We start from the raw sequence: 18,515 nt of genomic DNA, 5'->3' as shown, positions 1-18,515 counted from the left end.
GCGAGCATTAATAGCAGGCCCTCTGGTTATAGCACCACTGCCTCTGATGCATTAATCTCTGGGATGCCACCCCTCCCCTCCACACACACACACACACACACACACACACACACACACACACACACACACACACACCACACACACACACACACAAGTAGTACAGATATAGACACTCACGCCATGCTGGTGCACATACACAAATCCCTTCACAGAGAGTCACAGTAAATGCACACATAATCATGCATTAATCACATGCATGATCATCAACATAAATCACATGCATGCAAGCAGCTATACACACACACACTTAATGACACTAAAAGCACATACACACACATCGTCCCATCACTCCACTGATTTGGACGCTTTTCTGCTCTCCTCTCCATCCATCCATCCATCCACGCACAGCTCCCACGTGACCTCCATTTTACTGATCATTAGCACCACACAGGCCTCCCCCTCCTTCTTTACTTCTCTTCTCCCTCCTTTATTGAAAGGCACTGCAAATGTCTCCCCACTGTCTCCTCTCAGAGTGGAGAGGGGGATGATGATGAGGGAGGAAGGGAATAATAGCACAGAATAGCCTTTAAAGGATTGTCTCAGTTTTTCTTCTCCTCCAAAGTGTTGATGCAGAGGTCAGTTTATAAACACTGTCTCCTAATCTGCATAAAAACGCCATGCTATTGTTGCTAATTAGCCACTACAAAAGCTTCTTCAAACTTTTCTTTGGGACGAGTAATCACAACTTAAGCTTTAGGCCCTTTTTGTATTGGAATATGCTTTATGATTATGGGTGGCATTGGTTCACTAACATAATAAGTAGTACAGAATTTTTCATAAGTGTTTTTTTTGTGTTTTTTTACAGTTTTTTTTATTCATATACCTCTTAGTGAAAACCACTTAGTGAAATTACAAGGGGAAGCATAGAACAAGTCAAAGATGATGTGGGATCATTCCAAGTCATTCCCTTTGAATGAGGTAGCTATCTCAAATACTAAAACATCCTCAGTATTTAAGAAACCATGAACGTTTCTGAGGAAAATTAAACCACTTGATGTCGTTCAATGATTCAACATCATCCCTATCAAACCTTTGATCTCATTACTGTGCGATAAAATATCTCTAAAACGTCCTTTTTACTCCCTTTAATAAGATTTGTTTAATTTTAAAAGCAGGCCATTTCTAAAAGGCTTAAATCAGGCTTAATATATTTTATATTCTTGAGCAGCAGGGTACTTTTAGCCTGGTCCCAGACCAGGTGTGTGCTGTAGAATCAACTATGGTTTTGCATGACAATGGCCGTAGAAGTTGGCATGACAGCCCAAACACATTGGGACATAGGTAGGGTTATTTGCATTAAGGCAGTGTACTACATGTGAATTTGATGCTTTTTTACAATACAGTGACTAGTTGGTTAGGGATTTTGGCAGGGCTGCATCACTGTGCATTTCGGGTTGAGAACTGGGTCTCCTACTCACAGATGGAGTGGTCAATGGCCACCCAAACTTATCCAGTCCACAGCAGAATTGGGTTGTGAAAAATCAAAGGGAGAGAAAAGAAGTGCCTCTTGTTTTTTGAGAGAACACCAGCGAAACTCACACACACAGAATGCTAGCGGATGAGAGTCAAATCATCTGGGGTGCTTAGATACACCCTGTCAAACACGTTCTCAGTGAGATATGACTATTTGACCTCCAAATTCACCATGTCAAAATACACCATTGTTTGTTTGTTGTAAATTGTCTCCTTAGCTGTTGTGTGATACATAAGATAAGCGTAAGCAGAAGCTACAGTCCTAGTTATTTACTGGGAAAATAGACCCTTCAAAACTAATCTGACCTAACTGGATAGGTATAACGAATACAGTGGCAACCTTGCGTTCACCCACCCAATTAGATCAGTGATCATCTCAAGGTAGAACCTGCCTTGTGCATATCAACAGGGTCAAGTGCTCTACAAACACTCCGATAACATTCCAATAACAGTCTAGCAACATTACCTCGTTATTGCCGGTTAGCTTTAGCAGGGTACAGCTCACCAAGGGGTGTGGCACAGTAAGAGTCTGTCACTGCTCACTGCCTGTTTAATAGCCTGCTGTGTGCTAGCTAGCTCAAGAGCCCCTTCCATATGCAAACCCACTGGTTAATGCTAATTTGACACTGGTGCTATTTTCACTGACTGAACATGCTGAGCGTGTACTGGGGGTCTACCGGGCCCTGGCTGCCGGACCCTCTACGCTCCCCTCTAAATAGAGGACAGGGCCAGTGAGGGCCCGGTGACCTTTCCAACCCAGCGGTGCGCTGTAGCCTTCAGCCAGCTGTCTATGACATGCTGCGCAGGTGGTCTTCTCCCAACTGCTGGTGCGCTCTCTCTCTGTCAGAGCGAACGCCGAAATATACCACACACACTGGCGCATACACACGCGGTCTCTCTCTCTTTCACACACCACACACACACACACACACACACACACACACACACACACACACACACACACACTCAAATGTGTGCTCCAACACACTCAGACAAGTGCAGTAGAGCTTACACACACAGGCACACAGACAGTGTAGGCTAGTACAGATCATCCTCATCTGACAAGTTTAATCTAGGCCAGAATGATCAATGCTCTGTGCTAGTGCTTTTGAATTCCACTAATTAAATACAAAGATAATGTAACAGATCTGTTTGAACAAGTTATGCAAATGCAACGAAAGTCTTTGGCTACATGACGGCAAGCCTTGTTGATGACGCATTCACAGAAAGCAAATGCACATCAAAGTGGGCCTACAGCAAAGCTAAAGTATGTTGCACATGCTAGTTCGGTCCTCTGTTTACGAGATGACATTTGCTTAGAATGAATGTATTTTATTGTTCAATCAATTCATTGAAGCATAGATACAATAGGCATCCTCCAATTACTATACACATGTCCCTATTTCCATTATGGATCTATTAGACCAGGGTTTCCCAAACTCGGTAGTGCCCCCCCTCCTGAATGCACGTGTTGTTTTTTGCCCTAGCACTACACAGCTGATTCAAATTACTAACTCATCATCAAGCTTTGATTGTTTGAATCAGCTGTGTAGGTGCTAAGGTCAAAAACCAAAATGCTCACTCAGTGGGGGACCCCAGGACCGAGTTTGGGAAACCCTGTATTAGACCATATCGATCTTGTTGTTTATCCCCTGCTTTCTGGTCAGCTGCATGCAGTGTTGAGTTGAAAGGCTTTTCCACAAATCACTCTTGATGAGTGCTGCTGTATAGCTAGGTTTTTGCTAAAGTTTCATCCAATATGCACACACATCTCTCCCATTGAATTTGACAAGGTGGCTCCCCCTTGTGGCTCAGACACATGCACATCTATACATGTACAGTGCATTTGGAAAGTATTCAGACCCCTTGAATATTTCCACATTTTGATACGTTACAACCTTATTCTAAAATCAATCAAATAAAATAAAATCCCTCAGCAATCTACACACTATACCCCATAATGACCAAGTGAAAACAGGTTGAGAAATGTTTACAAATGTATAAAAAATAAAAACAAATACCTTATTTACATAAGTATTCAGACCTTTTGCTATGAGACTCGAAATTGAGCTCAGGTGCATCCTGTTTCCATTGACCATCCTTTAGATGTTTCTACAACTTGATTGGACATGATTTGGAAAGGCACATACCTGTCTATATATAAGTTTCCACAGTTGAGAGTGCATGTCAGAGCAAAAACCAAGCTATGAGGTCGAAGTAATTGTCCGTAGAGCTCTGAGACAGGTTTGTGTCAAGGCACAGATCTGGGGAAGGGTACCAAAACATGTCTGCAGCATTGAAGATCCCCAAGAAAACAGTGGCCTCCATCTGTACACCCGCACATTGACTCTGTACTGGTACCCCCTGTTTACAATTGGCTCATTCATCCCCCTCCTCTCCCCTGTAACTATTCCCCAGGTCGTTGCTGCAAATGAGAACGTGTTCTCAGTCAACTTACCTGGTAAAATAACGGTAAAATAAAATAAAAAATAAATATAGCTTCGTTATTGTTATTTTATTGTTGCTCTTTTATTTTTTTACTTTAGTTTATTTAGTAAATATTTTTCTTAACTGCATTGTTGGTTAAGGCCTTGTTAGTAAGCATTTCACGGTAAGGTTGTATTCGGCGCATGTGACAAATCAGATTTGATTTGATCATTTTTAAATTGAAGTAGTTTGGAACCACCAAGACTGTTCCTAGAGCTGGCCGCCCAGCCAAACTGAGCAATCGGGAGAGAAGGGCCTTGGTCAGGGAGGTCACCAAGAACCTGATGGTCACTCTAACAGAGCTCTAGAGTTGCTCTGTGGAGATGGGAGAACCTTCCAGAAGGACAACCATCTCTGCAGCACTCCACCAATCAGGCCTTTATGGTAGAGTGGCAGACGGAAGCCAATCCTCAGTAAAAGGCACATGACAGCCCGCTTGGAGTTTGCCAAAAGGCACCTAAAGTCTCTCAGACCTTGAGAAACATGATTCTCATTTGGAGGAAACCTGGCACCATGAAGTATGGTGCTGGCAGCATCATGCTGTGGGAATGTTTTTCAGCGGCAGGGACTGGGAAACTAGTCAGGGTCGAGGCAAAGATGAACGGAGCAAATTACAGTGAGATCCTTGATGAAAACCTGCTCCAGGGTGCTCAGGACCTCAGACTGGGGCGAAGGTTCATCTTGCAAAAGGACAACGACCCTAAGCACACAGCCAAGACAACGCAGGAGTGGCTTCGGGACAAGTCTCTGAATGTCCTTGAGTGGCCCAGCCAGAGCCCGGACTTGAACCCGATTGAACATTTCTGGAGAGACCTGAACATAGCTGTGCAGCAACGCTCCCAGTTCAACCTGACAGAGCTTGAGAGGATCTGCAGAGAATAATGGGATGAAGTCTCCAAATACAGCTGTGCCAAGCTTGTAGCGTCATGCCCAAGAAAACTCTAGGCTGTAAACGCTGTCAAAGGTGCTTCAACAAAGTACTGAGTAAAGGGTCTGAATATTTATGTAAATGTCATATCTAAAAACCTGTTTTTGCTTTGTCATTATGGGGTATTGTGTGTAGATTGATGAGGGGAATTTTTTTTTAAATCCATTTTAGAATAAGGCTGTAACCTAACAGAAGGTGGAAAAAGTCAAGGGGTCTGAATACTTTCCAAATGCACTGTATGTACAGTACCAGTCAGAAGTTTGGACACTTACTCATTCCAGGGTTTTTCTTAATTTTTACTATGTTCTACATTATAGAATAATAGTGAAGACATCAAAACTATGAAATAACACATATGGAATCATGTAGTAACCAGAAAAGTGTTGAACAAATCAAAATATATTTCAAAGTAACCACCCTTTGCCTTAATGACAGCTTTGCACACTCTTGGCATTCTCTCGACCAGCTTCATGAGTTAGTCACCTGGAATGCATTTCAATTAACAGGTGTGCCTTGTTAAAAGTTCATTTGTGGAATTTCTTTCCTTCTTAATGCGTTTGAGCCAATCAGTTGTGTTGTGACAAGGTAGGGTTGGTATACAGAAGACAGCCCTTTTTGGTAAAATACCAAGTCCATATTATGTCAAGAACAGCTGAAATAAGCAAAGAGAAATGACAATCCATCAGTACTTTAAGAAATGAAAGTCAGTCAATCTTGAAAGTTTCTTTAAGTGCAGTGGCAAAAACCATCAACTGCTATGATGAAACTGGCTCTCATGAGGACCGCCACAGGAAAGGTAGACCCAGAGTTACATCTAATGCAGAGGATAAGTTCATTAGAGTTACCAGCCTCAGAAATCGGCAATTAACTTCAACTCAGATTGCACCTGACAGAGTTCAAGTAACAGACTCATCTCAACATCAACTGTTTAGAGGAGACTGCGTGAATCAGGCCTTCATTGTCGAATTGCTGCAAAGAAACCACTACAAATGGACACCAATCCGAGGAAGAGACTTGCTTGGGCCAAGAAACACAATCAATGGACAATAGACCGGTTGAAATCTGTCCTTTGGTCTGATGAGTCCAAATTTGAGATTTTTGGTTCCAACTGCCGTGTCTTTGTGAGATGCAGAGTAGGTGAATGGATGATCTCTGCATGTGTGGTTCCCACCGTGAAGCATGGAGGTGTGCTTTGCTGGTGACACTGTCTGTGATTTAGAATTCAAGGCAAACTTAACCAGCATGGCTACCACAGCATTCTGCAGCTATAAGCCATCCCATCTTATTTGCACTTAGTGGGACTATCATTGGTTTTGCAACAGGACAATTACCCAATACGCCTCCAGGCTGTGTAAGGGCTATTTGACCAAGAAGGAGAGTGATGGAGTGCTGCATCAGATGACCTGGCCTCCACAATCACCCAACCTCAACCCAATTGAGATGGTTTGGGATGAGTTGGACCGCAGAGTGAAGGAAAAGCAGCCAAGTGCTCAGCATATGTGGGAAGTCCTTCAAAACTGTTGGAAAAGCATTCCTCATGAAGCTTGTTGAGAGAATGCCAAGAGTGTGCAAAGCTGTCATCAAGGCAAAGGGTGGCTACTTTGAAGAATCTAAAATATGTAACACTTTTTAGGTTACTACATGATTCCATATGTGTTATTTCATAGTTTTGATGTCTTCACTATTATTCTACAATCTAGAAAATAGTTTTAAAAAATAAAGAAAAACCCTTGAATGATTAGGTGTGTCCAAACTTTTAACTGGTACTGTATGTTGAGCTGTAGCTCAGTCCCAGCTGTAGGCGAGGCTATGTGATTTATCCAACTCTCTCTGCTGCATTTGTTCTTTGTTGTGCCAAACATGTATGTTAGTAGATCCACACAAGGATAGTTAGAGGAGTTGCCAAGGCACATGCAGATCGAGACTATTTAATATTTTGAGAATGATTGATCAAAAAATCTGGGCGCTTAAGGCATGTGACATGGTTTTCTGAGTTGTAGTTTTTGAATGCAGTTTCTGACATGAGATATTTAGTATTATCATAACCATTTGTGTTGCAGTGTCATCTCTTTTCGTTTGGTAACCACCTGCTGATATTCTCATAATTTGACTTACTCATTTAATTTGATCTAATTACATTTCCTAAATAAGGAACCATAGTAAGAGCCATTGCTACTATGATTTTATCAATATTATACCAGATTAGGCTAATGTAGCTGTTGGCAGTGACTCGATAAGATTGACATTTTCTGGATGACATCTGTACACGTTTGATGTTGTCGTTAATGAGCGCGTCCTCTCGTAAGTATTCCCCCCCTTACAACTCGTGTTTTAGTGTTTGTTTACCAGTGAAAGAACAATTAACTCCTCTGGAATTTGTGGGACGCTAACAAAAATGCAGAGCGCCAAATTCAAATAAATTACTACAAAAATCAATCTTTCATGAAAGACACCAAATAAAAGCTACACTTGTTGTGAATCCAGCCAACATGTCTGATTTCAAAAAGGATTTACGGCGAAAGCACACCAAACGATTATGTTAGGTCAGTACATAGCCACAGAAAAACACAGCCATTTTCCCAGCCAAAGATAGGAGTCACAAAAAGCAGAAATAGAGACAAAATTAATCACTAACCTTTGATGATCTTCATCAGATGACACTCATAGGACATCATGTTACACAATACATGTATGTTTTGTTCGATAATGTGCATATTTATATCCAAAAATCTCAGTTTACATTGGCGCCATGTTCAGAAATGCCTCCAAAATATCCGGAGAAATTGCAGAGAGCCACATCAAATAACAGAAATACTCATCATAAACTTTGATGAAAGATACATGTTTTACATAGAATAAAGATACACTTGTTCTTAATGCAACCGCTGTGTCAGATTTCAAAAAAACTTTACGTAAAAAGCAAACCATGCAATAATCTGAGACGGCGCTCAGATATAAACAACATTTCTCCGCCATGTTGGAGTCAACAGAAATACGAAATTACATCATAAATATTCCCTTACCTTTGATGATCTTCATCAGAATGCACTCCCAGGAATCCTAGTTCCACAATAAATCGTTGTTTTGTTCGATAATGTCCGTTATTTATGTCCAAGTAGCTACTTCTGTTAGCACATATAGTACACATATCCAAACGCTCGCGCAGATCCAGGCGAACGTCGGACGAAAACTTCAAAAAGTTATATTACAGGTCGAATAAACTTGTCAAACTAAGTAGAGAATCAATCTTTAGGATGTTGTTATCATAAATATTCAAGAATTTCTTTGTGTCTATAGAAGTAATGGAACTTAAGTCGATATCATGTGGAATGCGCGTGACCAGGAACTGGCACTCTGCCAGACCACTGACTAAAACAGCTCCCATCCGGCCCCACATCACAGTAGAAGTTTCATTCAACGTTCTACAGACTGTTGACATCTAGTGGAAGGCATAGGAAGTGCAAACAGATCCATATCCCACTGGAATTTCAATAGGCGATGAGTTGAAAATCGACCAGCCTCAGAATTCTCACTTCCTGTTTGGATTTTTTCCCAGGTTTTTGCCTGCCATATGAGTTATGTTATTCTCACAGACATCATTCAAACAGTTTTAGATACTTCAGAGTGTTTTATATCCAATAGTAATAATAATATGCATATATTAGCATCTGGGACAGAGTAGGAGGCAGTTCACTATGGGCACGCTATTCATCCAAAATGAAAATGCTGCCCCCTATCCTAGAGAAGTTAACCAAATGAACACCACCCAGGTTTTAAACTCCTAGCCCAACATAGTAGGAGACTAAATTTAGCAGCATCGCCACGGCGATACCCACTATACTAGATACCCACTGTACTAGTTTAGCATATTAGCATATCATAAGCCTATTAGCATATCATATGAGCCTAACATGTTAGCATTTATGAGCCTAGCATATTAGCATATCATTCGAGCCTAGTATATTAGCATATTGGCCTAGTATGTTAGCATAGCATATATCCAATAACGGCCCTCCTTATTGAAAAGTAGGCTGAATTCACTTCTTACAAGTGGGGAGTGTGGCTTGTTCTCATATGGTTCATTTGATTTCAGGGCTGTTTGGGGTATCGTTTGGCAGGCTTATTTTAAATCCTGTTTGTTGAGCTGTCTGTCCTTATCTGTCGACATTTGAGGAGGCGATTGCGTTCTCCCCCCTCCTCTTTAAATAACAGGGATGTTTAGAGGTGCATGACAACTGAGGCATGGAAATTTGCAGGTTTCCCCACCGCGCAAGTCACAGTCCATTCATGCTCCTCCTATTAACTCATCGGCTAGAGAACAATACATATACAGTTGAAGTCGGAAGTTTACATACACCTTAGCCAAATACATTTAAACTGTTTTTCACAATTCCTGAAATTTAATCCTAGTAAAAATTCCCGTGTCTTAGGTCGGTTAGGATCACTACTTTATTTTAAGACTGTGAAATGTCAGAATAATATTAGAGGATTATTTATTTAAGCTTTTATTTCTTTCATCACATTCCCAGTGTGTTAAAGTTTACATACACTCAATTAMTATTTAGTAGCATTGCCTTTAAATTGTTTAACTTGAGTCAAACGTTTCAGGTAGCCTTCCACAAGCTTCCCACAATATGTTGGGTGAATTTTGGCCCATTCCTCCTGACAGAGCTGGTGTTACTGAGTCAGGTTTGTAGGCCTCCTTGCTCGCACACGCTTTTTCAGTTCTGCCCAGGATTGAGGGCTTTGTGATGGCCACTCCAATACCTTGACTTTGTTGTCCTTAAGCCATTTTACCACAACTTTGGAAGTAGTCTTGGGGTCGTTGTCCATTTGGAAGACCCATTTTCGACCAAGCTTTAACTTCCTGACTGATGTCTTGAGATGTTGCTTCAATATATCCACATAAAATTCCCCCCTCATGATGCCATCTATTTGTGAAGTACACCAGTCCCTCCTGCAGCAAAGCACCCCCACAACATGATGCTGCCAACCCCGTGTTTCACGGTTGGGATGGTGCTCTTCAACTTGCAAGCCTCCTCCTTTTTCCTCCAAACCTAACGATGGTCATTATGGCCAAACAGTTCTATAAGTGTTTCATCAGACCAGAGGACATTTCTCCAAAAAGTACGACCTTTGTCCCCATGTGCAGTTGCAAACCGTAGTCTGGCTTTTTTATGGCAGTTTTGGAGCAGTGGCTTCTTCCTTGCTGAGCGGCCTTTCAGGATATGTCGATATAGGACTGGTTTTACTATGGATATAGATACTTTTGTACCTGTTTCCTCCAGCATCTTCACAAGGTCCTTTGTTGTTGTTCTGGGATTGATTTGCACTTTTCGCACCAAAGTACGATCATCTCTAGGAGACAGAACGCGTCTCCTTCCTGAGCGGTATGACGGCTGCTTGGTCCCATGGTGTTTATTCCTGCGTACTATTGTTTGTACAGATGAACGTGGTAACTTCAGGTATTTGGAAATTGCTCCCAATTTTTTTTCTGAGGTCTTGGCTGAATTCTTTAGATTTCCCATGATGTCAAGCAAACAGGCACTGAATTTGATGGTAAGCCTTGAATACCATCCACAGGTACACCTCCAATTTACTCAAATGATGTCAATTAGCCTATCAGAAGCTTCTAAAGCCATAACATCATTTTCTGGAATTTTCCAAGCTGTTTAAAGGCACAGTCAACTTAGTGTATGTTAACTTCTGACCCACTGGAATTGTGATACAGTGAATTATAAGTGAAATAATCTGTCTGTAAACAATTGATGGAAAAATTACTTGTGTCATGCACAAAGTAGATGTCCTAACCYACTTGCCAAAATTAGTTTGTTAACAAGAAATTTGTGGAGTGGTTGAAAAACTAGTTTTAATCACTCCAACCTAAGTGTTTGTAAACTTCCGACTTCAACTGTATAATATATATATATATTTTTTTTAAATTTAAGCTACGCATCAAGGAGGCAAGACATTAATCTTGGAGAAGTAGAAAATCAAAAATCTCTTTCCTGACTTTAATGAAGTAGCTAAAACCCGTTTATGAAGTCTTCCATTGCCCTGTGATAGGGTCTGCCGTCACCCACAAGGTCAGGCATCAGGAGCAACCTTTACCAGCTTGCTCATAAAGCACACATTCACACACACAGTCRTGTACAGCTAACCTTGTGGGGACACACAATTCAGTCCCATTCAAAATCCTATTTTCCCTAACCCTTAAAACTAACCTGTACTCTTACCCTAACCCTAAAACCTAACCTTAACCCTAACCTTGGTTCCTAACCTTAACCCAAAAATTAACCATAGCTCCTAACCCTAAAATTAACCCTAGCTCCTAACCCTAAACTTAATTCTAACCCTAACACTAATTCTAACCGTAACCCTAAACCCTCTACAAATAGCATTTGACCTTGTGGGGCCCAACAAAATTTCCCCAGTTGGTAAATAAAAATCTCCCCGCGCTTCCTTGAAGTTGTTCTCAACTAGCCTACCTGGTTAAATAAAGGTGAAATAAAAWAAAATAAAAAAAAGTTGTTATGGACTGAAGGGCTTATTTTGAATTATAACTTGGGATACATATCATGTTGGCATTGATCTCTTACAAGTATTGCCAAATGGTAGTACCACCTGAATTCATTCTATACTTGAGATCACATGTCTGCAAACCAAATTGTGCTCGCTCAGATATGATATTTTCATACCATTTCAGCACAGTTCCTGCAAAAGTGGTGGATGTGTATCCAGGCTGAGTACAGCTTGGCTCGGTTCAGCTCAGTGGTGTGAAAAACTATACTGCACACAGCCTGGCAGTTGTAATGACTACTGTGTGTCTGTCTGTGCCTTCCAGTCCAGAGTCAGAACCTGGTGACAGACAATGTGGAGGTGGTGGAGGGTGACGTGGCCGTCATCAGCTGCAGGGTGAAGAACAACGACGACTCTGTCATCCAGCTCCTCAACCCCAACAGACAGACCATCTACTTCAGAGACGTCCGACGTGAGTACCACACACACACACAGGCTGCCATACACACTGACACAAACTTATACATACACACACACCTTAAAAATAGATTGGCCTACTAGTTCTACACAGACGGACATACACATACTGTCACATCAACTCTACAATAATATTTTGGTCCACTTCAGAGACTTACAGATGTTATTAGTACTTTCCACTGGTTGGAAAAGACTAAATGCACCCACACACACACACACACACACACACACACACACACACACACACACACACACACACACACACACACACACAAACACAAACAAACATAATGGTCGCACACATTTGCAGTAAGTCCTCAAGTCCTCCTTCTGTCTCAGAGATGAGGCGTGAGCACGCACACACATACACACACACACACACACACACACACCATACACACACACAGAGAAGCAGCCACATCAGAAGGGCTCCCATCTGTCTTTGATGGATACAACGTTCTGTCCCTCCCTCCCATCACAAACTCTTCCTCACTCACCCACACTCTCTTTCACACACATATACACAGCCACACAGCCAGGTCCTCAGGATCCCCCTGGCATATATAAATCGTGCCTCGTGTTTTTCTGTTTCGCTGGGGCACCAAATACCAAGCCCACAGCTGGCTGTCAAGGGCATCTCATCTTCCGACGGGGCGCCTTGATCTCTTGTGATCTTTTCCCGAGAACATTCGGGCATTTCACTGCAGCTGCACTTCTTAATTATAGCTTGGCTCTTCTACCAGCCTCCCTGAATATCATATTGGGCCGCTCCAACTGAAATCCATATTGGGGAAAAAAGGAGGGAGATAGAGGAGAAAGCTTTGACATTGACATCCTAGTTGCGGAAAAGCTCAGCGGTAGCATGTTTCTCCATCGCATCTGAAATTAATGTGACCCCACTTCAAGGGAGCGGTTGGAGCCGGGTGTGGATGAGGGTTCCTCCCCAGCGTGGCCCTCTGCACACAAAGTGAGCACACACACATATTTTCATGCTCCTTCATACACACACACACATACACACACACACATATACTGTAGGCACACTCAGCGAGTTAAGAGGCACACACACACTTTTGCACTGGCACTCAAAGTGAAGAGGCAGACACTTGAAACCTGTGTAGTGGGTGGACGCCAGTGTTTTTGAAGACCAGAGACCACTTGTGTAAGGAGTCCGCTGGGCCCCGGACGGTACCTGTCTGAAAGTAGCCTCTGCATTACCAAAGGACACCTTTACCTTACCTTTACCACCACCAGCTCCCAATCTCTTAATGAGGACATCACCTCCATATCCTCTGTGTTTTCAAAGCACTGACCTCGTCATTAACAGGTCCACAGCTGCCAAGCCAAAAAGGTCACCCTCTAATCTCTCCGCCGCTCTCCTTATCATTAAAAGGTGTCTCTCTCTGGCAACGTTTAAAAGTGAGATGGCGAAAACAGCATGGAGCCAGCTAAAGGGCAAGAAGAAGGTTGGGCGCCACAAATCCCTTTTCCATGTGTGTGTGTATCGTGTGTGCATGTGTGTGGTGGGAGTCTGTGTGAAGAGCCTAATTACCCTCACCCACCTACCCTTTCCCTCTCTCACTCCTTAATAAAACTTTGATGGGCTCCTCTCAAAAAGTAGCCAGGCCCGCTAATCAGAATTGATTGCCGCCACTTAAGAAGAAGCCAGAAGCTCGTCTCAAAGAAGCTGGAGCCAGCCCTCCTCAATGAAACCATGGAAAAACAACACAAATGAGATATGAAGAGAGAGGGAGAAAGATGGAAGAAAAGAATAACCCATTGCAGCCATAAAAGTTTTGTTTATCTCATCTTTATTTTTTCGCTCTGCTCTGAATTGCAGTTTATTTCCCCCCCTTTTGTGTTTCAAGTCAGCCTCATTTCAATGCAGAGATTGCCAGGACTCAATGGATATGGCCGTGTGTGTTTGTGCAGTCTTTTGTGCCCCATCACCCGTTTCCTCGATGGTGCCGAACGGACCTTTGGCTATTTGCGATAACAGGAAAATAAGCAATGTATATTCAACACCACTTTAGGCGACTGTCCACCCCTCAAATGGAGTTGAGTGGAGAAAAAAAAATCCATTGTCCACATTGATCTGACTCAGGCAAATTAATAAGAAATCTTGAAAATAAAGTTTTATCTGTTTTATTATTTTAAACATAAGTAAGATCACTTTATTTGTGAGATGACTTGGGGCCTTCTGGTACGATGTTATTAACAAAATAGGTGAATTGAGGCATGTTTTTTTTAGTACTATAGCTTGCAATGTGAATCTGTGAATAAGATTTAAAGAAATACTTTATTTTCATAGAAAGGCTGTTTGTTTGGTTGTATAGAGGCTGTATGAAGAAGATGGACTTTGGTTTTCACAATCTAATTCAAGACCATCATGGAAATGAAACGTATACATCCCGGAAATGAAATGGATGAAGTACAAATATTTATCAAATTCTCTGCCTTGTGTGGCCGTTAAAACAAATATATTACCTGGTTTTGAAACCCCTATAGCTACTGTATTCAAGTATAAATCAGCAGGAATAGGGTACTGCTGTGTTTTGAGACGTGCATGGCGCTCCTCCCTTCTTTTTCTTCTTTGTGGCTGTTTTTGTCCCTGTTCCTAGCCACTGTGAATCTTATTCCCACGTTTTGTTTAAGTGTTTGTTGCCTCAGAGGTCTCTCCATAGTCACTGCATTTTCTTGCCCAATTTTGTCTTTCCTTGTGTTTGTACCTTCCAAAAAAGACATAACCTGCATAGGAGGTTTGTGGCACCTTAATTGGGAGGACAGGCACGTGGCAATGGCTGGAGTGGAATCAGTGGAATGGTATCAAATACATCAAACAATGTGTTTGATGCCATTCCATTTGCTCCGTTCCAGCCACTATTATGAGCCAAACTCCCCTCAGGAGCCTCCACTGATTACCTGAGAAACCCTCTGCCAAACTAAAGGTATTGAAAGAACAAAACAACATCAAAAGACATATTCCGTTTGTTTTCTTGAGTGGAATTGCTTTCTACTACTAGTGCCTTTGTTTTCCCGGAACTCACCCCATTGGACATCACTGCTGCATGGCCAATCCCGGGCTCCCCCACAGTGAGCTGGATGCTGTGAGAGGGCGCCGTTGTTGTGTCGTCATGGGGGACAACCTCCTGGGACATGGCGGGCCGCTGTTGAGTCCTCACATGGCCACGCTTGTGTCCAGGACCACTGCGCTAGAGAAAGGCCATGTTCCTTGTTGGACACATATCTGATGTTGTCAAGCCCTAATGCTGTTTTTCACCTCAAAAATGGATCAGTATCCAGTTTCTCACCACCTCCAATTATGTCTGTTTTTTTTCTCCCAAAACCACATTTGTGTTGTTGATATACACTATATATACAAAAGTATGTGGACACCCCTTCAAATTAGTGGATTCGGCTATTTCAGCCACACTTGTTGCTAACAGGTGTATAAAATCGAGCATACAGCCATGCAATCTCCATAGACAAACACTGGCATTAGAATGGCCTAACTGAACAGCTCTGTGACTTTCAACGTGGAACCGTCATAGGATATCACCTTTCCATCAAGTCAGTTTGTCAAAGTTCTGCCCTGCTAAAGCTGCCCCGGTCAACTGTAAGTGATGTTATTGTGAAGTGAAACGTCTAGGAGCAACAACGGCTCAGCCGCGAGGTGGTAGGCCCCACAAGCTCACAGAACAGGACTGGCGAGTGTTGAAACGCATAGCGCCCTAAAAATCATATGCCCTCGGTTGCAACACTCACTATCGAGTTCCAAACTGCCTCTGGATGCAATATCAGCACAATAACTGTTCGGCGGAAACTTCATGAAATGGGTTTCCATGGCCGAGCAGCCACACACAAGCCTAACATCACCATACACAATGCCAAGCGTCGGCTGGAGTGGTGTAAAGCTCGCCGCCATTGGATTCTGGAGCAGTGGAAATGCATACTCTGGAGTGATGTATCACCATCTGGCAGTCCGGCGGACAAATCTGGGTTTGGCGGATGCCAGAAGAACGCTACCTGCCGAATGCATAGTGCCAACTGTAAATTTTGGTGGAGGAGGAATAATGGTCTGGGGCTGTTTTTCCATGGTTCAGGCTAGGCCCCTTAGTGCCAGTGAAGGGAAATCTTAACGCTACAGCATATAATGACATTTTAGACGATTCTGTGGTTCCAACTTTGTGGCAACAGTTTGGGGAAGGCCCTTTCCTGTTTCAGCATGACAATGCCCCGTGTAAAAAGCGAGGTCCATACAGAAATGGTTTGTCGAGATCGGTGTGGAAGAACTTGACTGGCCTGCACAGAGCCCTGACCTCAACCCCATTGAACGCCTTTGGGGTGAATTGTTAATGCCGACTGCGAGCCAGGCCTAATCCCACAAAATCAGTGCCCAACCTCACTAATGCTCTTGTGGCTGAATGGAAGCAAGTCCTCGCAGCAATGTTGCAACATCTGGTGGAAAGCCTTCCCCAGAAGAGTGGAGGCTGTTATAGCAGCAAAAGGGGGACAAACTCCATATTAATGCCCATGATTTTGGAATGAGATGTTTGACGAGCAGGTGTCCACATACTTTTGGTCATGTAGTGGAGATATACACTTACAGTATATTAACACAACAACAAGATATAGCATGTTAAAGGAGGCATTGTATGCAAGGTATGCATTGAGCATACAGTATACCACAATGGACTGGAGGCCATTTTTCAAATACCCACAGTACACCAGACTTTAGTGCCATTATGAACATTATCGGTGTCCCAGCCGCGTCCTCAGAGCATGCGCAGACCAGCTGGCTGGTGTGTTTACGGACATATTCAATCAATCCTTATCCCAGTCTGCTGTTCCCACATGCTTCAAGAGGGCCACCATTGTTCCTGTTCCCAAGAAAGCTAAGGTAACTGAGCTAAACGACTACCGCCCCGTAGCACTCACTTCCGTCATCATGAAGTGCTTTGAGAGACTAGTCAAGGACCATATCACCTCCACCCCACCGACACCCTAGACCCACTCCAATTGCCTTACCGCACCCAATAGTCACAGACGAGCAATTCGCAACCACACTCTGCACACTGCCCTAACCCATCTGGACAAGAGGATACCTATGTGAGAATTGCGTTACTCGACTACAGCCTCAGCATTTAACACCATAGTACCCTCCAAATCGTCATCAAGCTCGAGACCTGGGTCTCGACCCCGCCCCGTGCAACTAGGGCCTGGACTTCCCTGACGGGCCGCCCCCAGGTGGTGAGGGTACGGAACAACATCTCCACCCCGCTGATCCTCAACCATGGGGCCCCACAAGGGTGCGTCCTGAGCCCTCTCCTGTACTCCCTGTCACCCACGACTGCGTGGCCATGCACGCCTCCAACTCAATCATCCAAGTTGCGGATGACACTACAAGTGGTAGGCTTGATTACCAACAACGACGAGATGGCCTACAGGGAGGAGGTGAGGGCCCTCGGAGTGTGGGTCAGGAAAATAATCCTCACACCTCAACGTCAACAAACACAAAGGAGATGATTGTGGACTTCAGGAACAGCAGAGGGAGCACCCCCCTATCCACATCGACGTCAGTAGTGGGAGAGCGGAAAGTTTTAAGTTCCCTCGGTGACACATCACCGGACAAACTGAACTGTCCACCCACACAGGACAGCGTTGTGAAGAAGGCGGCAGCAGCCGCCTCTTCCACCTCAGGGACGGCTGAAGAAATTCGGCGCTTCACCAAAAGCACTCACAAACTTCTACATATGCACAATCGAGACATCCTGTCGGGCTGTATCACCGCCTGGTACGCAACTGCTCCGCCCACAACCGTAAGGCTCCCCAGAGGGGTAGTGAGTCTGCAGAACGCATCACCGCGGCAAACTACCTGCCCTCCAGGACACCTCACCACCCGATTCACAGGAAGGCATAAAGATCATCAAGGACAACAACCACCCAAGCCACCGCCTTCACCCCGCTGATCATCCAGAAGGCCGCACGGTTCAGTACAGGTGCATCCAAGCACGGGACGAGAGACTGACAAAACAGCTTCTATCTCAAGGCCATCAGACTGTTAAACAACCACCACTAACATTTAGCGGCCGCTGCCAACATACTGACTCAACTCCACCACTTTAAAATGGCAATTGATGGAAATTATGTAAAAATGTACCACTAGCCACCTTTAAACAATCCCACTTAATTATAATGTTTACATACCCTACATTACCCCATCTCATAGATATATGTATATACTGTACTCTATATCATCTACTGCATCTTGCCATCTATATGTAATACATGTAGCCACTATGCCACTTTAAACTTATCCACTTTATGTTACATACCTACTAGTACTCATCTGCATTATGTATACCGTACTCTATACCATCTACGCATCTGCCTATGCCCTTCTTACCAATCAACTCATTCATATATCTTTATTACAATTCTTATCCCTTTACACTTGTGGTAAGTAGTAGTTGTTGGATTTTTAGGTTGATTACTTGTTTATTACTGATTGTCGGAACAAAGACACAAAGCATTTCGCTACACTCGCATTAACATCTCTAACCCATGTGTA

General features: G+C 43.2%; 1 protein-coding gene across 4 annotated transcripts in view; it reads left to right on the top strand.

Moving 5' to 3' along the window:
- The window catches only part of LOC111951005 (cell adhesion molecule 1-like), a 648,521-nt gene that overhangs the window by 386,391 nt on the left and 243,615 nt on the right, over positions 1 to 18,515 (top strand). For all 4 annotated transcript variants that reach the window (XM_070434393.1, XM_023968962.2, XM_070434392.1 and 1 more), the window contains exon 3: positions 11,793 to 11,939. In XM_070434393.1, the coding sequence (XP_070290494.1) occupies positions 11,793 to 11,939 (147 nt within the window). The remainder of the gene's footprint in view (positions 1 to 11,792; positions 11,940 to 18,515) is intronic.

Source organism: Salvelinus sp. IW2-2015, linkage group LG23, assembly GCF_002910315.2.
Source record: "Salvelinus sp. IW2-2015 linkage group LG23, ASM291031v2, whole genome shotgun sequence".
Lineage (NCBI taxonomy): Eukaryota > Metazoa > Chordata > Actinopteri > Salmoniformes > Salmonidae > Salvelinus > Salvelinus sp. IW2-2015.
The sequence above is the reverse complement of the archived record's forward strand: the minus strand, read 5'-3'. Positions and strand labels throughout refer to the sequence as shown.